Source organism: Xiphophorus couchianus, chromosome 20 (assembly GCF_001444195.1).
Source record: "Xiphophorus couchianus chromosome 20, X_couchianus-1.0, whole genome shotgun sequence".
NCBI classification, from domain to species: Eukaryota; Metazoa; Chordata; class Actinopteri; order Cyprinodontiformes; family Poeciliidae; genus Xiphophorus; species Xiphophorus couchianus.
Genome location: NC_040247.1, coordinates 4,699,210 through 4,721,913, shown reverse-complemented (window position 1 = coordinate 4,721,913; position 22,704 = coordinate 4,699,210). Strand labels below are relative to the sequence as shown.

Below are 22,704 nucleotides of genomic sequence, written 5' to 3'. Positions count from 1 at the left end.
TTGCTAAATAGCTTCTGACCCAACATGGTGAGATGATGCAATGATGCTTTTCAAGAAAAAAAAACACTTTAAACACAAGGACACCTAAACCTCACAAGCACAAACCAAGCAAAAACAAAAAGAGGTTAATGCATATTATTACATGCACATAATTTCTACTCTTTGATTGCATCCTCAACAGAATTTAGTCCAAATTCTTGCAAGCCAGATCTGTGCTTGAATCAAACCCAGTGCTAAGCTTTGTGAGTGTTATCCTTTATGTAAATCCTTCAAGATAGCTTTGAAATTTACTTGATTTTCTGTTAGATTTTTTCCCCTATATATTTGCAGTTTTTCTGGTGTATTATGTTCAGAAAATTGGACTAATTGTGGAAAAGATTTATTCCCTTTTTTGCCTTTAATAACTCCTGGATGTACAATTATGACCTGATCTAAACCAAGGAAAACGAAGCATCTTCCTGCTTGTGTCAGTAATTCTCTCTCCATATGTAATTTAAGAAGACCTTGTTGGTGTTTATGTGAGCGTCAGCTGTGGATATTAGCTTGAATCTTCTAATCCCTCCCTCCCTTTGTGTTGCCCTGAGGAAAAAGCTTCAGAGCTGCAGACTCTGACGCCTCAGTCACAGCAGCAGAAAAAAAACTCCTCTCAATCAAAACACTGTCTCCTAACGTTAGCTCAGTGGGGTTTGTTTGTAGCTTTGAGCTTGTTCACATATAAAGCAGTTTGCCGCTGTTCCAGTTCAAATGATGCACTATGTCAGACCAGATGTGCGTTCAGATTAACGCTCGCAGAGGGCTCTGTTCGCCGATAGTGATCGAGTATTTTGTTTGTGTTTAAAACCTTGAGTCAGTCTTCAAACATTAACCGAGAGGCGTTTAATTGCAACGGCAGTTTTTTATTTCCATCTTGGTTAATCGTCATTATAAAAAAAAACAACTCTGAATCTTCTGGTCAATCATAACTTTTTTCCACCGTATCCAAGACTGTCAATAACTAATTAATCAAATGACAGAGTAAAATGAACTCATTAGAATTTCCATTGTGATTATTAGTATTTTTTGAAGGGCAATTATAGTTATGGTGTCCGTTGTGTGGGTGGCTTTTATTTCCATTTTATTTATTTATTGATTATTTATTTTTGGACATTTGAAAAGTCTTGCAGTTCCAGTGTTAAGTGTTCTTTACAAAATTAAAGTTTATTGATATTTGATATTACTTGACGAAGCTCTCAAAAAACAATCTTATAATTTATCGCAATAATTAAGGGGGCAATTTATCATATAGCAAAAGTTGTTATTGTGATAGGCCTAACTGTATCACATTATAACAATGACTATGAATGTATTTTATTAAGATTTTATGTGACAGGATAGAAAAAATTAACAATTAAGTGGAAGAAAAATGCAAATAAATACAAATTTGGTAATTGTGGAGTGCGTTTACATTCACCCCATTTCACTTTGATGACCTTAAATGAAATCCATGGCAAACAATTGCTTCAGAAGGCACCTATAGTTAGGAAACAGAGTTCACCTGTAAATTAACCTCAGTGTAACTACACCTGTCCTGTGAAGGACTCAGAGGCTTATTAGAGAACTTTAGTGAACAAACAAACTCATAAAGTCCAAGGAACACAACAGAGACTTCTTTGCAAAGAAGAAGGGAGAAAGATATCAATCTGCAGATGTACAAAACCGAAGGAGATGTACTCTAAAAGTCTTGCAGCAGGCAAGTGTTGTCACACTTCAGTCAGAGATTATGTTAATCTAAATCAAACAAAAATTACAAAATGGCAGTGTGTTTGTCTGTCTTTCTCCCTCTTGTGGCCATAAAATATATTGCTGCTAAACGATCTGCTTCAAATGAGATGCGAAAATAACGGTTATGCACAAAAATCCCCTTCCCTTGTATTGCAGAAGCACCATAAATGTTGAAGCTACATCCTGCAACCAATCACACACCAGTTCTTCAGGCAAACCTCAACAGATGGAGTCATCTAAGAAACCCTGCAGAATAAAGCTACTTTAGCCACATAAAATCATGGAAAGTAATTTTTCTCCTGCTTTGAAATATTTCCAAATTGCAAATTGAACTAATACCACTGTAGGTGTCAGTCTCTTTCTCCTAAACATTCCCAGATAGGGCAAAAGTTACAGAGGACAGAGAAAAAGGACATAAAGAACACAACCTTTCTCCAAGCAGCTCTGATGACATCGTTCCTGCCATCTGCAGTGAAACAACTTATGCCAGCTGTGGTATTAAGACCAGTGAAGAATCCTGTAGGAAACCATTAAGACCCTCTCATCAGCCTAATTAGCTCCTCCTAAGTGGCTGTTGGCCCCATATGGGACAATTGTCATACATCTTTTTCAAATAATTTGCTTCAGCAAGTCTGATGTTACTCTCATTTTAACATCGTTAGTTGTCATTTATCTTAGTTTGGCAATAAGATGAAAGTTTCCATCCTTTCATTTATGCCACTTTAATGAATAATTAGCCATTTGTTTTAAGGAGTTGGCTGATATTGAAGAGACTCAATGGTGTATCTGTCTAATTTAAAAAGGTCGCAGGTTTAAAACTCATTGGACTGATCAAAGCAAAGAACTGCTGCACCTTCTCTCAAGAAGAGTAAAAAGATATTCAATTAAAAGGTAAAAAAAAAGAAAAAATACAGATTAAGCACCTTGATTGCTGTAATCGTTTATCTACAGAAACTTTGTGAGCTTAGAAGAGAAAGAGAGTAAACACTGATCAGATGTCAGCTCATGTAGTATTTGTTGTATTTATTTCTGTTTAATTCCCACTCCCCTAAAAACCCACAAATAAAGTTTAATCCCTCATGATAGCTGCTTTTTCCCAAAATAAAAAAAGCGCTGTGTTGTTCTGGCAGCGGGCCTGCCTCTACATGACGCTTTGAATGGAGAGCGGTCACTGGAGCTCTGCGGCTCCCATGTAGTGGGAATCAATGAGTTTTTTAAAGACAGGATTAAGCCCATTTCCAAGGGATTACGAGCAAACAACAAGGATAAAAAGAACAGCATCCTGCCTCTCACTGCCAGGAACTCCAACAGAGGCGGTTCTGGTTCTAAAATGATTGTATAACACTGCCCCCTTGTGATTACTGGTAATATTGTGCATGTTTTAAAACAAGGTGAGCGTGAAGAGAAGTGAAATAATCCAAAACTGCGATCATTAAAGGTTGATCTCTGAGTACAAACTCCTGATGTGCTGAAAGGTAATAATGATCCCGAAGAGGAGAGAAGTCCCAGTCATCTGAATGTGAGTGACAGCATGAATAATTAATATATCTGTGCTGTCACCTCATACAGGAGGAGGAAGTATTTCTGCAGCGCACGTTTTAATGACCTCCTCTAGACAGAACCCACTCCTGGGTTTATCAGCCCATTAGCTCCCCCAGAATCAGGCTCAGCAGCTGGAGAAATAAGACCTTTAGAAGCTGCAGATATTTATCTGGTGACGCTTATTGTTCTTAAGATGTATGTATATTTTACAAGTGGCTGTAAATTGTGGCGCTAGTTTCCCCCCTGGTGCATATTTCCAGTTAATGAAGGAGCATGGAGTGAAAAGAGCTAAATGGCTGAATTTAAGAGGTGGATCAGAGGATAAGTACAACAATTGCTGCACATTATGACCAGACCCGGAAAAATCAATTTCCAATTTAAACAAGTGACCTTCGGATTTATGTAGTTGGTTTAAGGGGTAAGGAGCAACATAGCATAAGAAGAAAATGGTGAAACGGATAGTGATATAACTGCAATAACAAAATCTTACCAAGTATTTTTGTTTAGTTTCTAGTGAAAATATTTTATTACACTTAAAATAAGACAAAACTAACGGACACAAAGCTTTTCAGCAACATATAGGAGCTTGTCTAAGTCAGTAGTTTCATAATATTAATTTTATAAAGTACTTATTCCATTGATAGATTATTTCACATATGGTAGGAAATTTTCCCCATTGGAATAAATACTTTATCAATATTAAGGAATTACTGACTTAACACAAGCTCATATTTCTTACTGAAAAGTTACTTGTAAGCTGATTTTATCATGTTTCAAGCATAATAAAATATTTTCACTAGAATCTTAGAATCTGGACAAAAATACTTGGAAAAATGTTGGGGTTTTGCACTAATCAGAAAAAATGTTGTGTTTTTGCACTAATCAGAAAAAATGTTGTGTTTTTGCACTAATCAGAATAAATGTTGTGTTTTTGCACTAATCAGAGCTGTTTTCTTAGACAATATACTGAGCACTTACATTTTAATCACAATTCCTAGACCTGAAAATTCTAAATCAATTCAAAATGCTCAAATGATTTCAGTCTGCTTATATTTTAAAGAAAAAGCTAAACTAGGCTAAGCTATTACTGGTAATTTTAGCTACAGACGTTACATCTTTTTTGTTAAAATATAAACTGATGGAATTTGATACAGTACGGAACGTTATAGAATTGTTTTGAATAAATGTTTACACATCTTTCCTCTCTTAAGCAGAATCTCTAGATTGTTTCAATTAAAAATAGTTTCTGAATCAAAAATAATTGTTGCTGAATTGAATCGTGACCCGGAATCAAATCTCTAGACACTGAAAGTTCTCATCTCTACACCAGAGGATGTTTTCAGGGGTAATTCAATTACCTTCACTCATAGCGTTGCCTTTAAAGTCTTGTGAACAACACCAGATATTTACAGCTCAGAGCCAGAAGGCGAGCCCAGCTCCGGCTCTACATTTTCTATTCTCAGGAAAGACTTCCTTCATTTTTTTCTGCTTATCTGTCAATCTGTTAGAGTCTGCGCTCCTGGCAAGCAGACTGATGCTCTTGAGAAGACAAGGGAAGGGCGTAATCAGAGCCGCCGGCTGATTCTGTTGACAGTGCTGAGTTTGGGAGAAAGTGGAGCTGTATCTAATAGGCCAGGGCAGTGGCAGAAAAAAAAAAGAAAAAGGATTTAGATCAGTACTCTGAGGGGGCTCACATTCTGCTCCGGGTCAGAACTGCTGCAATCTGAGCCGAGCTTCCCTATTGACCCAGCTCTGAGATAAAGCTTATTGCAACATGCACAGATACACTGACGCATAATTCCAAGTGCAGATAGAGAGAGAAGGAGGTGAAGGATGGACAGAACGCCCCAGAGACGGAGAGGGACAGGAAGGGATCAATCTGTTCGCCTGCTCTGCTCTTTACAGCAGCAGCAGAGTCTCTGAAGCCATTAGTGGCTCTTTGTGAAACATAATAAACAGGCAGCAGCGGTCCACAACCGCTGGTGTTGCCAATTGCCACATTATGCAAAATAAATGCACTTTATTGATTTGCTGTCCAAGGGAAAAATAAAGGAGGAAACGAATAATACAGGCTAACCGTATTATCCTGCTTTTTAGCCATAACTAAGGACAAATGCGCAGTAATTATGCTAAGCTCTCGTTCTAAACAAGTTCTTTACAAGCGTTACGTTTGTTTTTCATTTACTGCCACTTTCTGCTACCTTCCCCTGCCCTAATTACACCAATCCATTCAGTGGATTGGTATTTAGTTTACTAAACGTCTTTGAATATTTTGTTACCAATTGAAAGTCAATTTAAAGTTATAAGCAGGTTGCATCGATATGTTCTTATTGTCTTATTGCATATACTGGCAATGATGCAGAGAGGGTGGGTTTTTATATACATATTAAGGCTAATATGTATATAGCATTAATGAAAATAAAATACATTAACAAAATTTAAAGAAGAGAGAAAAAGCTAAATTACAGAAACAGTGTGTGGATAAATTATCTATACTTCAATAGCTTTTAGAACAACTTAACAATAAATAAATTGAGGTAATCAAAATAATAATAATAATAATAATAATAAAATATAATTTTAAGATGATTGTTATATACATAAGATGTATGCAAAAAAATAAGGTTATTATGTATATAAAATAAATAAAACAATAAATGAATTGAATATATTCACAATGATATGGAGAGGGTGGATTTTTATATACATATTAAGCTTATTAATGTGTATATAACAAATAAAAATAAAATACATTAAAAAAAAAAAACAAAGCTCAATAAAGTATTTATACTGAAATAGTTTTTTGAACAACTTTTAAACAATAAATAAATTGAAGTTTCAAAAGTAGCCTGTGGTGGTTGCAACAATCAGAACAAAACACATTGTTCAGATCTACTGACGCCTGTTTGATTTGTTGCTTCCTTCTGTCCCAGAGTAGCAGGCAATATACATTTTTATAACTATATGTAAGGACCTCTCATAACCTTTATTATCCCATCTGCTTATATTTTAACATTTTAATACATTTTCCTAAGGGTTTTGGTGTGATACCTGGATATAAATTCTGTTAAAGACAATGACGATACGTTACATCCCAAACCTTTACATTAGACGTGTGAATAAAATTAACAGGAACATGATTGTAATATTAAAGATGTAAATGAATTAATACAAGTGAAAATAATCCAGATATGTGAAACTGAAGGAACAAGAATGACATTTTTCAAAGAAATGTGAAAAAAATAATAAATGCAATAAAAAAATCTATGTTTATGTTTTTAAAGGATTATTTAAATTACATTTTTCATGTAAATGTTTTTTATTATTATTATTTTTCATCCATCCATCCATCCATTGTCTGTTCACCCTTGTCCCTAATGGGGTCGGGAGGGTTGCTGGTGCCCATCTCCAGCTACGTTCCAGGCGGGAGGCGGGGTACACCCTGGACAGGTCGCCAGCCTGTCGCAGGGCAACACAAAGACATACAGGACAAACAACCATTCACACACACACACACACCTAGGGAGAATTTAGATAGACCAATTAACCTAACAGTCATGTTTTTGGACTGTGGGAGGAAGCCGGAGTACCCGGAGAGAACCCACGCATGCACAGGGAGAACATGCAAACACCATGCAGAAAGACCCCGGCCGGGAATCGAACCCAGGACCTTCTTGCTGCAAGGCAACAGTACTACCAACTGCGCCACTGTGCAGCCTTATTATTTTTCAAATAACTTAAATACATTTTTCTGTTTTATATTTAGATATTCCTTGTAGGATGTCTCTGTTAAATGATAGTACTTTATGAATTTTCTGGTAGTTTCAAGTTGTTTTGCCTGATGGAGCCAAACACTTTGACAAGATAAAAAAGGAAAAAATACAATTCCTATCAAATGTTGAGACATCCCATAAAGTAAATAATCAGGCGGTAAACTCAGCTTCTGAAAAATATTACAAACATTTATTGAACTTCCTGCACTTTTTAATCAGAGCTTTATTTCCTTTAGTCAAAGGAGTGAAAATTCATGTTTAATTTTTAAAGACTGTTTTAAAAACAGAGAAGCAAACCTCTGACAAAGATGTGGCTTCTGGCTGTGAAGGAGCTAAAGCAACAATCAGCCATTATTTTAGCGGGAAGCTGTAATCTAGAAAAGATCTCGTAGGACTGATAAAAGCTATAATTAGTCCCATTAAAGCTGACAGAGAAATGATTACCTGTCATTTGTGTTGGTCTGATCTCTAACGCGCTCATGCATCACTCATCAATAATCAACGGCATTCAGAGTCACAGTACAAAGCATTTATCCGCTGTGGTGTTTTTTCATAAACAGAGAACGGCTCTCTGAGGAACAAAAGGGACGGTTTCAAGTTTACTTTCTCATTTATGTGTAAGGACATTCCAACAATCTATGGCTTTAGTTCTTTCGCTTTCATATATATATATATGCTTTAAACTGATTTATCTTCAGTAAAACTGGTTTTATAAGGACATATGCTGCAGACTGTTATACGAAACAGTATTGTAGGAAGGCGATCAAATTCAAGGTGAAACACAGTAAATGCAGGAATGAGTTGTGCACTAAACCACTGCAGTAAAATCTATCATTGAACGAAGCCTTGTCAGTGCCTCCTTCTTATGATAATAAAATGGCTCACTGCTCTGCATTTACTGTACTTGGTTTTGTTTAAGAAGCACGTCAGCGAAGGATGACAGCTGGCTCTCTTTCACCTCAAGGGCACTGATCTTTTTTTTTCTAAGTCTCCTTCCTGATCTGGAAAGTTTATAAAGTTTTTTTTGGATGAGACACCAAATCTGTTGGCATTTTGTGCAAACATGAAGTTAATCAAGAGGCACAGAGAAGATTTGTTTACTGTTAGTCTGCAGAGAAATTGTTTTAAGTTAAAAATAGTTCTGCTCAAATCAAGTAAAATGTCTTGATGAGGACGACCGCCTGCTTACAGCTTTTATTTTATTTTACATCTTCCTCTTCAATGACCCTCATCACAGAAGAATCAAGCTTTAAAATTTAGTCACTAACAAAGGCAAAGTTGCTTTTTGTGGTGATAAAATGTAAAATAGATGAATTTATAAAAAATCATTGAATTTATGGGAAAGATTTTAGGTTTTAATTTCACATCAGTTTTTTCAATCTGCATTTTAATCATTTGGGGTAAAAGATTAGATGTCAGTTTATATTATTTTGGAGTCAGAGAAATTTTACTTATACCTTTTTTTAATATATTAATCATTTTTGATTTGTTTCTTTTTTTTAATGTATTAATATTTTACTTTGTGGATTAGCACTATTAGTCCTGGCTTCAGAATTAACAAATTGTTATCTATTTCTTTTTCAAGAACAACAAAATACACAAACTCAAGTTAAAGGATCAAGTAAATTTGCCTCCATTTTGATTAAGTAAACAAGTAAACAGATTAATAAATAAAAATATCATGTTTTGTGGTTATTTGCAGAGGTAAAGATGTGTTAAATGATTCAACTGCAGTTCCAGAGGTTCTTGTAGATCCATCAGCAGTCTGCACATACCTTTCCATAAAACTGTGAAAAGGGCAGACAGATCGACAGACCGATAGATGGATACCGTCAACACCGCTCGCCGGTTCAGTATTTCACTCATGTGGTGTCCGATAAGCATGGTGAAAGCAACACAAAGGGCAATGGTCACACACACACACACACACACACACCCACACACACACACACACACACACACACACGCACAGACACAAAATCACTCAAATAAATTGGGAAGCTGCAAGTTTCATCTCTGATTCTCTTCTTGATTCCTGAACAACAGATTTCCTCAACGCCAGTTTAATTCAATAACTGCTTGCCAACACCTCCCCTATAAGTTATGCTGCTTATGTCGGCTGTTTTTGTTATTTACAATCAAGTTTCATTTGTGCAAACATGCTGACTCAAAGAAACATTTTTATTTACAGCTTTGGCTTGGGAATGTGAGTGGATGGCCCCACAGGATTAAACATTTTAATCTGCATTAGTACGATACGTTTCTGTAGAAGGAATACAATGCAGCTCGTTTTAATGGTGGTTTTAACTGCATAAGATCCTTTGAATCAAAAAGAACAAAGGACGCTATCAATAAAATCTGTTTTTTGCTTCCCTGAATGTTTCTTGGATTATATTCCAGTTTAAGGCCATCATATTTAATCTAATCCATCAGTCAACCTTCAACAATAAACATGATGAGGCTTTGAAGCTTAGATCATGCTAAAGTGTATAAAAAGCTAATTATTCAATTACACATTTCGGCAACCCAGCGCTTTTCATCGTAAAACCGCATAAAAACAACAGATAGTCACCAACTGAGAAACCAGTAACAAACATTGCAGTCCTTGCAATGATTTACCTCTCTGAAGTTCTCCGGGCCACACTCTAACCCCCTGAAGGTGCAATCTAGCAGCATCTCATCGAGCCGATGACGGGTGCGGTTGTAGAACTCATCGAGGCTGAAGCGTGACCCGAGCGGGCGGTCCGGCTCCGGAGCCAGAGGAAATCCCGGCGCCATGCCTTCCTCAAAGCCCAGCAAGGGGCTGGTAAATATCAGGTCGCTGTAGCTCATCTGGGACTTCCGAATGAAGTTGTAATTGCACATGGTGACAGCAGGGAAGGTCATATTCTTGGCTGACCTCTCATCCAGCATGGTGATGTGGTCGTATTGGCGGTAGTATACAACCCTGTCAACCACCTGGTATAGGAAAGCAGACAGCGCCATGGTGAACACCACTGCCCACAAACCCTGACGAATGCCAAACTTCTTTTCTTCAACAAATATGTGGTTGGCCCCGTGGAGCGAGCAGCCACCGAAGAAAGCGGCCAGGTCGTCGACGTCGCTGGCATCATCCTCTTCTTCAGCCAGATCCTCCTCCTCGTTGGCTCTGTCCAGGTAGTCCTGAGAGCCCCTGTCGCTGTAGTCCTGCTTTATGCGCTTGTAGTAGTCGTCAAAACCATCTTTACCGTATCCTCTGCTGGGCTCGTCATCCGTAGAAAAAGAGATGGTGCACATGATCCGGACCGGCATGGTGGCAGGAGTTAAAGTCAGATACGTTCAGCGATAAAAGTCCTTAAAAAAGTCCCAAAATGCAAGGGTTCTTCTTCTTCTGTTCTTTAAAACAAGTAGGACAAAAAAGTTTGCTATCAAATGTGGAACCAGTCAAAGTCAAACATCATCTGCAAATGAGCTAAGAGGCAAACCGAAGACTAACACCCTTCATACTCCAGGGTTTGTCCTTGTGATGAGGGGGGGGAGACTCATTCCTTAGAGCAACTTCCAAAGAGGGAAGAAGAAAAATAGAAGAAAAGGAGGGGGAGAAGGAGGAAGACGGGAAAGAAAAGGAGACAGCAGTGCTGTGTACGACACATAATATTCCCATCAGGCCCAGCTACAGGTCATCGAGCTGGGGCAGAGTTTCACCATTTACCAGAAAAAAAAGGCTTGACGCAGAGGTATGAGTCTGACTTTAGAGCTACAGAAGCACTAAAGAGGCTTCTAAATTTCTGCTGATTTTAATGTTCGGACTGTCTGCATTCATCTCAGCATAGTTGTGTAATCAGATCCATGTGATGCTCTGACATTACAGAACAAATCAGCCACATTTGAATGTGCAAAAAGAAAAAACGAACGGAGATGTTTTTACTGTAAGGGCTTGATCTTGTAATAAACTTTAAGGCAATCCTGGAAATAGGAGCATTAAGTTCAAGCATGATGGCCAGTCATGAGCAAAGCTATTAGGCAGCAAACCGCATGGAGAAAAGTCAAAGAATTTAATCAGCAGTTTCATTTGCTCGATGTTATTCGAATCTAATGGCTCATTTTACCCTCAGATCTAGCTGAAATTACATAACCCCAACATCGCTGCGAGCACTTCTGTGCAAAACAGATTAACTGAAAGCAAATATGTACAAGCAGTGGAGAAGAAAACATCTTAAATGGATCCTCGCATGATTGAATATGGTGATAAATGCAGATTCCCAGAGGTGCTGGTGCTGACTGGGTTATGAAAAGGAAACTTACGAGACTTATCCATCTGTATTGATCCTGTGCCATTAGACAAGGTACGGATTATTTTCAGCAACACGATGGTGGTAGAAGATGAAATGCTAGACGCGAATAAAGGGAAAGCTGCCCCCTTTACAATAAAACCTAATGATGGCATATGATACCTCAAAGAATCAGCCATATTAAACCCATAAGTCCAATACAAAACACATTATACTTTGTTAATCTTTTAAACCACGGTCTGTCTAGAGGGGGGTGATGATATCATGAGAGTGTGTGAATGGCTGCAGCTTTAGTCAATATGTGTTTAGCTGCAGCTGTGAAGGCTGTTTGTCACAGAGCAAACACAACAGTGGACGATTGGGCTTAATCATCTCATATCTTGGCGCTCGCTCGCCAACCTGGTGGCCTGCTTATGTATTAGTGATCAGTAGATAGCCTTCAGCATCTGTCCTGACTTAACAAGAAGGTCACAGCCCCAGGGCCTCAGCTGCATGAATATTAACACATTTCTTCAGTGGCCTGGATGTTTCACAAAGCAGAGAGTTGAAAAATCCACAGTTCAGCGGCCCTCTGAGTCCGTCCGTTTCAGATTTCCGACAATATCTTACTTACAATGTAAGCAGAGATTGATTAGTACACAAGGCTGTTACAAACATGTTTATTTTGGCATCTATGACAACAAAAAGTATGTTTTTCAGCATGTTTGCATGTTTCAGTATGTTTTTCTTGTCTCTCAACTTTCATTCTCACTCTTCTGCCACTTACAGGTTGTTACCCACAAGGGGGCAACAGCGAGCCATCTAATCCTGCAGCCTTCCCTCAGGTTGGAAAACAATTCCTATGGTTTTGCATTTGAAGGTTTTGACTGAAATAAAACAATTGATATCAAACGAACTAATAAAAACCTTAGTATAGAGTAAAACTTATGAACTATAGAAAAAACGTTATAATTGCTAAACTTTGATTACTTGGGACCCAGCAATCAGATGTGGGCTTTTCAACCAAAACAAAATTATCCAAGCCTTTCAAACAAAAAGATGCATGTCCCAGTAATTAACGTGAAAAGATTAAAATAGCTTCTACACTGAAAGTAAGGAACTATCAATTCTTAAAATCTAAATTCTTCTTGTTTTCATTAAACACCTTTCTAAACTAAAACGCTCGCCACAAACAGAAAAGGAAACCATCTTGAACTGATTGATTTTTAGCGTTCTTGAACAAGAACCACAAATAAACCTCTCCAAACACTTTTGCATTGGGTCAAAAGGTGGCAGTGCTGCGTTAGACTGCAGCCATCGGTCACAGCCACGGCTCGCACCCCCGAGGCCGAGATTTCACCGAGGCCGCGTGCGTTTCGCCATGGTCAGAGAGGAGCACGGGGCAGATGAGAGGAGAGCTTTAACGCTCCCTTTCAAGTCCCTCTCACCAGCTCCGTTTACAGCCCAGATCGACCTGCCGTTGCCATGGATACATCCAGGCCGTCAGCAAGAGAGGATGCACAAAGCCCATTATTCAGAACATGCTTGCGGTAGCACACACACACACACACACTCGCGCACGCACACACACACACACAACAAAAACAAACAAAAAAGAGAATATCCATGTAAACAGACTTTGAGGCCAATTCTGTGTTTTCCTCCTAAATCTGATAAGTTTGAGTTAGAGATGAGGAAAAAAGAAAATGTCACCAAAAACAGAGCCCACACACCAGGCAGGGATATTACTAGCTTGGAGGCAGTGTTCAATCAATTGTCCATCATTCATGTTCTCAAATCATTTGTGGGATTTTCTGTGGGGAAAAACAAGACTCTGAGCCACCCCATTCCCAAAAGATGGGAAGGTAGGTTGAGGAAGAGACCAACTGAAATTAAACTCCGACAGTTTTTCATGTTCGCCTTGGAAGAGAAGCTGCTGCTATCTGAGCGTCATTCTCAGAAAACATCTCCTGCTGAGCGGAAACAACGGGAAGCGAACAATGACCTGATTATTTAGCTGAGATGTTGTTGCCTAACAACACATTTCTCATTTTAAACACTGCAGAGGTGAGACACGACTCCATGACCCGGAGAACAATATGGATGACATAACGAGATGGAATTGACCTTCTGACAGGGAGCAATAAAAGCGGAGTTGTGCTTTGACAAGTCTCAGGAGGGCATCCTGGTACTAGACAGAAAAACAGACTCAAACACAATTGTTGGTGCCCTGCTACTATAAAAAACAACCCTTTTTAGTGGTCCTGCATTTTTTAAATAAGAATCTAACTCTGCTTTTGATTATTGATTCAGTTGAATATGGAATGCAATTAATCAAATGAGAACACAAAGAAAACAATATACAAACATTTAGCTTAATTTTGTGACATCTACATTTGCTAACAGGTAGTTTGGTCAAGTCTTCCTGTGGAAACTGAACCAGCTGTCTCAGGTTTGAAGTGTGTCACCTCCACACTTGAAGTTTCACATCTTCAAGTTCATTAATCATTTAAGAATGATTTTTTAAAAAAACTTTCAGGCATTCGTACATGCTTTCAGCCAGGTCATCAAGTTGGAGGATCAGCTCAGCTTTCTGACACTGGAGTGTATGTTTCTCTCCAGGAAGTCTTGATAGTCTCAAGACTTCACTTTCCCCTGCAGAGACTCAATGTTCCTCATACCAGATGCAGCAAAACGCTGCAATTTTGTCTCATTAATGGGAGGAATATTTTCCCAGAAACTTTGGGGATTGTCAATATGAATATTGGTGAACTCCAATCTGGCTTTTTTTTTTTTTTTAAGGTTTTTTGGCTTGTAACATTCGGATTAATTTCTTGGTTTTTCCTCTCATTCAAATAATCCATCTGATCAAACTAGACTGCTCCAAGCCCTTCCTCTTGAGTTCACATCCTGGAAGTTTGGTTCCATCCATCTATTATTCAACGGCTGAATAAGATGCCAACGTCTCCCCTGATCACTGAAAGATGGCTGTGTTCTAAATATATCTAATATACCTAATTAGACTTAGACTTAGACTGACGTTATTGTCATTTTGCATGCACAGGGTGTATACAGAACGAAATTTCGTTGCATACGGCTCAGGACAATGTTTTGAGCTTCAGGTCAAAACCTGAATTACGTCTGTCTCTGTCATGATTTTTGATCAGTTATTGTGTGAACAAGTTTATTCACATGCAATTAAAATTTTATTTCTTATTGAATAGAACCATTGCAATTGAGAAATTGTATCTTTTCAACATTAACAGAATGTTGATTATGATTTGTGCACATTTGTAATGGAAATGCTGCTAATGTTATCAAAGTACTACAGGTGTCATGGTACATTGACTGAACAGATACAGCACTGGTTAATACCTTAAAACAGTGGTTCCCAAAGATTTACTGGGCCCCCCTGTGGGTTACAATAAAATCCCCCACAAAAAGGGAAAAAAAATAAACTGGTCACACACATCGTTCAACCAGACATAAACCTATACACACATTTTGTTTTCAAACTCCACTGAAGTTTATTTCACACTTCAGGTTGCAACAAAACAAACTACAAACCATCTTTACAGTGAAACACTTTTGTGCAACTGTTTTTTTTGTGTGTGTTTTTTTTTTTTTTTGCATTCATCCATACCGCTTCTTGCCCCCTAGGGGGCACATTGGGAACCACTGCCTTAAAACATGCAGAATGTTTATGTGTGGAAAACAATGTCCACAGCAAAACAAAACAAAAGAAAGGAGGAAAGAAAGTTGGCCTGAAACAAAACGTTCTGATAGCGCTTTTTCGAAAATGAGAACTGATTTACTCAGCTGAAACATCTTCTAAAATCTAGCTGAACGTTAATATCACTGATACTGCAGAAAAGTCAGCCAGCCCAAATTGCTGCCTGTAGTATCTAATCAGCCCAAACGCCATACATCTTATAAAGAGGGGATTTTCCCAACAGCTGCGCATGCTGCATTCAGGTACAGCTGGTACAATAGGTTCCCAAAATATCAAAACATCATTTAAAAAAGCTGACTGTTTGTTACATCTATTGTCCCAGCCAATGGTTCTGGCTGCTTATGCTACTTTATTCACTGAAGAAAATCAAGACACATTTTTAATCAGTTTTATACTGAACAGTTTTAAAATTTATTTCAGGTTTATTTCAAAGTTAAAAGAAATCTACATAAATTGTAGAGTCATCTAAATTAGTTTTTGATAATAGTTTTAGGTTAAAAAGATTCCATAGTGAACAATAATAAAATAACTTGGGAAAATTTGAAAAAACAAATAGGTTTCTCACTGGAAACCAGTGCATCGAACTGGTGGATGGGAAACCTTTTTCTGGCCAGCAGGGAATGTTTTAGAAGGATTTAATTGTGATGCAAATCAAAGTCAAAGACGACTTCAAATATTTGTTCATATGCAGGCGAGCTGCAGGAGGTGATGGATGCTGAATCTCAAGTGGTGCTGATATTTATGACACACTTGAAATTCACACTATGTGGTCGAAGGTAGCTGATGAGAACAAGCAGTTCGCAGCCTGATGAGTGCATCTTGTGTTTAAAAAAAGTAAACAGACTGAATAACACACAAATACGTCAATGTTTTTTTAAGGTCAGTGCAATTAGTGCTGCACGGATGTTAGGGACCGCGTCCCAGCAGTGATAGACAGCAGGAATCAGTGGAGACATGATACGCTTGGTTTTCCGATCGATAAAATCCATAAAAGCAAAGGCCTGCTCTGAACGCAGTCGGGAGCAGGAGGAGCTCCTCTTCCTGTCAGGTATGATTGACGTTCCAAATGTAAACAGAGCTGGGTCAGAGGAAGAATAAAAGCTCTGTGATTGGTTCTGCCCTGCTGCATTACACAGCCGTGTCAGCAGCCTTTTGAATGTGTTTATCTCTTGGACTAAGCCATTACCCCAACAGTGAGGCCCTCATCCTTCCTTTGACTTTCTTTCCCACTTATCAGAGCCCACCTTTAGTTGACCTGTATTTGATTCCTCCAGATTTTTTCTCCTATAATTTCTCTCCTATATCAATGAACTGAATCACTAAGTCACTGAATGGTGTAAGTGTCAAGAGAAACCGAGTAGAACTGCTAAAATGTGCAATTTTTATAAAGCCCTTTCATCAACTAGGTCTCATAATCACACAAGCAATCCTAAAACTAGGACCCATGATTCTGAGCTTGCATTTAAAACCTCGATTAGCATCAGTTCATAAATACCAACACATACTGTGCAATCTTTCTCCAGATGCTGACACTTAATCAATCTGCTCCAAGCCCTTTTAATAGTCAGTAGGACAGATCCTTTGGGGGGTTTTCACCATCATCTTACATTTAGATTCATATTAGTAGATTTACTGAGGCTTTTCCCAGCTCAGACATAAAGTCTCTGTCTGACAGCGGTGTATATCCCTCCCAGAATAACGTGATGATTGTGGCATTTTTTGTATATTGTAGAATAGTGACTCTTCTCAGAGTAATTTTCATCAGTTGCAGAACAAATATCATACTGAAATTGATGTCCTCATTCCATTATTGCATACCTGGCTTGCAATAACGCTCCATAACCACTGGCTCCATTTGACACTCTAGACCAGAGGTGTCAAACTCATTTTCATTTCGGGCCACATCAATATCATGGGCAGAATGCATTAATAAAACTATATATTGACAAACTGTTACATATCATAGCCTTTTCTGCATTCTGTTTGTGCTTCTTAAGATTAAATTATATTGAATATCTTTTCACATTGATGTAATATTTAGCAATATTTAAATAAAAAGTGATTTAATTTGGCTGATTAAATAATATTTAAGCCCACAACTTTTATCTTGAAGTTCTATTTTTGTGGCTTGGATTTGGAACATTTGGTCTACAATGTGTAATTTAATCTCCAGTTAAGTAATTTGAGAACAAAAAAAACTAACAAAAAAAAAAGTTTGGATGATCCGATAACATTATGAATGTTTTAATCAGGACCAGGAGTCGCATGAACAAAACATTTTCTGTCTTTGAACCGTTTTTTTAAACAGTGATAGGAAAATCAGAAGACTATTCAACATTTAGACAGATTGCTATTCACACACTGGAGGCAGACATTTGCAACTTTGATAAAAAATTTTTAAAAAACATTTTATTTGTGGAACATCTCTGATCTGGAGCATCTATTCGCATTAAAGTGCATTAAAGAGTTATGGACAGAAGGCCTTGGAGAACGTCTGGTGCAGCTTTTTTTTTTTTATTTAACCTTTATTTAACCAGATATGTTGATTGAGAATAAATTCTCATTTTCAACAACAATCTGTTCAGAAAACATTCAAACAACTTACAACAGAAAAGCTGAATCACTGCTGCAGGATTTCCTATTGCTAAAACGACTCATGAAATCACCTGTTCAGAGAGTCTTGACGACTTCTGATCACATCAATTGGAAAAATGTTCCCTGATTTCAGAACTTTGGCTAAAGTGGTGCTTGTGTTTCCAGTCTCCAGAGTGGTTTGTATTTTTCATCCTACAGCCACACTAACTCAAAGAGTTTTTTTATTTTTGAAAAAGTTACTTGTTACTACTGAGTGTTCCTTACTACTTCAACATGTCCTTTTAGAATCAGTTTTATTGGCTGAGATTAGTATCGCAGTGTCTGCCAATTTGAACTCAATACATTTAATCAACCGTAAATGTTTCAAAGGTTTTATGTGAGGTCATCTTACCCTCCTTAATTGATCCAGTCGATAAAAGGTTTAGGTATCAAAAAGATAAGTTTGTATTTTGTAAAAGCTTCAGATGAAGCTTTCTGTATTTGTAATGACTGATGAATATATTTGAGTATATTTCGTGGGCATGTTTGTTCATGTCATGCAGCATCTGTTAACTTTTGATGAAACACCAACTTTGAAAGCTTCTGTATTTCTCGGGAAAAACTTTAGCAAAATACCTCCTGTTTATCCAAAGGTTAAAAGCCAAAGGAGCTGAAGCACAAGACACATTTTTTGTAGACTTCATAGACAAACTGGGCTTTTTTTAAACAAACCCTAATTCATTTACACTTTGCTTTCCAAGGATGTAAATTGTTCTGAAGGTCTTTTAAAGTTTTTCTGTGGATCTTGGCTGCTCTTTCACATATTTTCTGTCCAGTTCTTATTCCTGCCCTTGCCTGCATATTGTGCAGTGTGTGTGCTTAAGTTTTAAATGCACCATTTTAGTATAAAACTAACAAAAGCGAAACATGTCTTGAATCATGAAAGAGTAAGTGTGGGCAGGTGAGATAGGTAGTGTTATCATTATTCCATTGTGCTTCTTCTGTGTAACCTCTGGAGACTATTGTAGGAGAGCCTTCCTGTCAAAAGTTATTGGCATAAATAACTTACAACATTTAATTTAATACTGGAATTAGCAAAGTATTTTTTAAATTTCAAATGAAACTGAATAACTGACTACTTAACAATAGAAAACCCAAACCAACAGGCGAATTGCATGTAATTGTCTTTATCTTGTTGTTAGTATTCACTTCCACTTTCATTGTTTTTTATTCATCACCCAAAGTAAACAAAGAAGTTGAAGAAATTGAGGGTAAGCAGAGATTTTAAGCACCTTTATCATATGGCCACTTACAACAGTCATGATAACAAAATACCATTAACCTTAGCTGCTGGAGTCGGCAGCTAAAACCTGCCACCAGCACTGCTCAGCTAGAACACACATATTTGCTTTAATCAAGGCCGAAGGGCAAATAAAAAAAAAACAGATAATGAGGAACATGTCAGAGTTGGACACAAACACAATCAGCACACCGTTAGATGTGAGCATACACACACACACACACACACACACACGCACATTATGAAGGCAGTCAAAGTTTTCAGTGAAGCGTTTTCACTCATTACCAAAAACATTAGCCCCAACATGTTTGAAAGCTACTTTATCACTGCTAAAAGAAAATCCTTCCAAACATCACACATTTTCTCTTGTCCTGCCGCCATATTTCTGCGGATAATGGACTACCAGCTGAGGCCACAGCCTGCTGCTGTCTGCCGACAGAAAACTACACATAAACTTATGACTGGAAGCACCTTGTTCATCTCACTTCAGCGTTCATCGGAGAAAGGGTGGAGCTGATCAAGGGATGGTGAAATAAAAGCAAAACATTGACATAGCTGAAACAGTGGGAGAGGCAGAGGCTGGGAGCCGGATGCCTGAGCCTGAATCTATTTGTCATGTGAGATAAGATGACAAACGCTCCAAGGGGGATTTTATAACTAGATTATTTAGAGTACCTCGATTTATTTGCAGTACCTATGACAGCCAGCTCTCACAGGGACCTACTTATCACTGTTTGAAACACGATTGGATGTTGTTCATTTGCTAAGCTGGCTATATTGAATCTTTGACTTGAAGTTAAAAATGTCAGAAATATGGATAGTTTGTGCCATCTGTCCATCCATCCTATTGCAAAAGGTAAATAAATTCCCACAGTAGTGGAGAAGACTTAAAAAAAAAAAAAATTTATTTGAGGAATCATTAATACATTTGTTTTGCTTTTAATAATAGTAGAAGGTGCAATTATAAGTTTGTATGGATTCCAATTACAAATACATATCCGTATATGAATAGACATATTATCTTAACATTAAGGTCAGAATTAAATGACCAAACGGTTAAGTAAAAATACCACAAGAAGACAAAAAAAGCTCTTAGATAAAGACCAATCAAATTTCCAAACATTTCATTAATATTATTTATATAGATCACACAAATCTTATATTTAATTTTCTTCCACTAGGAGTTTTACATCTTTAACAAATAAAATGAAGCCAAAAGCTTCTTAAATTTCTTTTGTTTCCCTTCCTGTATGTACGTATGTAACTCTTTCCAGAGGTAAAGTTGATAACATCTGTTTAATCCAAAATATCTGTTCTTTTCCAAAAGAGTGCAATAAATTTGTTTTGGCATACAGAAAAACACAGTCCTTCTGGTCATATCTGTGACCATTTCAGTATAATCCTGAAAGAAATGTCCATTAAATTTTTAAAAAATATGTTTTTTACTATAGAACTTCCTTGAAGAAGTGATCCCTGTGAATGCTTTCTTCTTAAAATGTTACTACAAGAAAAGTAGTCACACAAAATTAAAGTATTGGCACAATGACGACGAAGGAACACTTTGAATTTACATGCAGAGTGAAAATATCAGAAATAAGGTCAAATTCAAGGCAAGGAACCAATTATGTGATAAAAGTAGAGAGGAAAATAGAGGAAGATTCCTTCCTTCTCATATAAATCATGACAGTGGTATTACAATGCGTCTTACTACACTGACAGAGTCAAATTAGTATCTTCATTATTATGAGTTTCTCCCTTTATCAGTCATACTGATTCCAAATTCAAAACTTGGCCATTAATATTCAAATGGCAGCATCACATTTCAAGAGATACGTTTATAGTTTAAAAATAAATAAATAAAAATTGTAGTTAAAGTTCAAAGATCTGGGCTTATCAGCTCCTTTTGTGAAATCACTACGATCAGTCCGTTCTTCTCTGCCAGTTTTGTTTTGGTTTTATTTACGAAACCACTAAATAAAACATTTTTCATTTTCCTTGCAACTCTGCTGAGTGTCTGAATTTTATATCTGGTAAAAGTATGAATTTTCCTTGCTGATGTATTCATTATTCATTGAACAAACTGTTGTTTTACTGTATGAACTCAGAAAAAGCAAACCGAACCCCTGAACCTCCAGAAATCTGTAGATAACATTTACCAGGAATGTATTTAGGAGGTTGTGTGCTTCTCCACTACAGTACGTTTTGGATTTCTACACACAACAGTGTATTTTATGCTTACAGACTACAAGATTTCTAGTAAGACCAATTAAGTAATTAACTTGTCCATTTGACAAGGCCTAAAAACAACTTTTCTAAAAAAAAAAAATCTTGTTGAATCCTGCATAATTTCTGATCTTTATACATAAAAAAGGAGTTAACATGCAACATTTATTAAAATTAAAGAAGAAAGTGTAAAGCAAAAGGTTTTTTTTTTTTTTTTTTTTACCAGGATTACTGATCCAATAAGTAAGTGAAAACCAGGTTTTTCTTTATGGACGATGGACTGAAATATCTGATGATGTAAAAAAAAAACAAATAATTCAACTTGAATAAACTTGAAGCACTAGTAATTAGTAAAATATATGTCTTCCTTATTTCAATGTCCAAAAAATTGTTTAAAGTGTTGCTTTCAATTGCTATTCTTAGTGGTTTTATGAAATTAACAGTACAACAATCAGCCTTAAAATTATTGTCTTCACATTAAGAATAAACTTAAAAGCTCTGCATCAATGTGAGGTTTTCAAATTCACACAGCAAAGGAAGCCATTTCCTGTTCTTTTTAGGTTTATTTTATACAGACATGACAAAAGCCTTTCAGTTTCAAGAGCAGAGTCCAAATCTGTTCCAAGATGTACTTTCAGCATATCTGTGTTTAAAGCCTGATGGAGAAAATGAGCCTTCCCTCACTGTGGATAAGCTAAAGGTGTTTTCTTTGGGTTGCAGGAGATGATTAAGACTTATTTTCGGTCCACTATAAGAGAGAAAAAGCTTCATATGCTGGCTCAGTTTTTTAATAAACAGGTTTCAAGGATATAGGATCCATGGATGGAAATAAAGCAAATAAACGGAGCATTTTTAATAATGTTCACCTTTATCATTTGCTATCACCACTTGTGAGTTTTCATTCTAAAAGAAATGGAAGGGATTTATTTTAATTGTGATTATTAGTGGATACCACAAAAACCATGTTAATTACATTTTAAATCTAGACGTAGTGGGTATCATAACTGTTAAACGGTGATCAAAACCTTCAGTACTCAATAAATTAAAGTGATCTTTCATTTTTTGCATTTACTTTCTCAGGGTTTACATGACGTGTAGTTGGTGAAAAGATTAGGGAGCCATCAACTAGTAAAGATTAGGATCAGCAAAGGTCCTGACAGGAGCTCACTGTATGAGATTTACCATTTTCACATCCCAAATAAGGGCCTGCCGACTGATTAGAGGAGGGCAAAATCAATACAGCCTCTTCGTTCCCATGCTCAGATGGAGCACAAGGCACTAAAAGAGGGTCAATGACTTAGCACATCTCTCGCTCAAATAAATTAATAAACATGAGAGCCGGGCTGTGCTGAGGCATCTATGGCGTTTACATCAGAGAGGTGGGGAAAGTTAATTCGACCCGAACTGAATGATGGAAGGTCACTTCTATTTTGTTACGCTCGAGTAATCTCCTCCTCGCTTCCAGTTTTCTTCTCCTGCCATCTCATTTTGAAGCTTTCATGGGAAATATTTGCAAATGTATGATCATTAATCCAGACGATGGACATT

General features: G+C 37.2%; 1 protein-coding gene across 2 annotated transcripts in view; it reads right to left on the bottom strand.

The window, feature by feature from the left end:
• asic1b (acid-sensing (proton-gated) ion channel 1b) overlaps positions 1–22,704 on the bottom strand; it is a 191,279-nt gene that overhangs the window by 68,127 nt on the left and 100,448 nt on the right. The window contains exon 1 of one of the 2 annotated variants that reach the window (XM_028003455.1): positions 9,696–10,503. The exons of the other annotated variant lie outside the window; for it this stretch is intronic. Coding sequence (XP_027859256.1) covers positions 9,696–10,367 — 672 coding nt within the window. The 5' untranslated portion in view covers positions 10,368–10,503. Of the gene's footprint in view, positions 1–9,695; positions 10,504–22,704 lie in introns of those variants that run through there. 2 annotated transcript variants of the gene reach the window in all.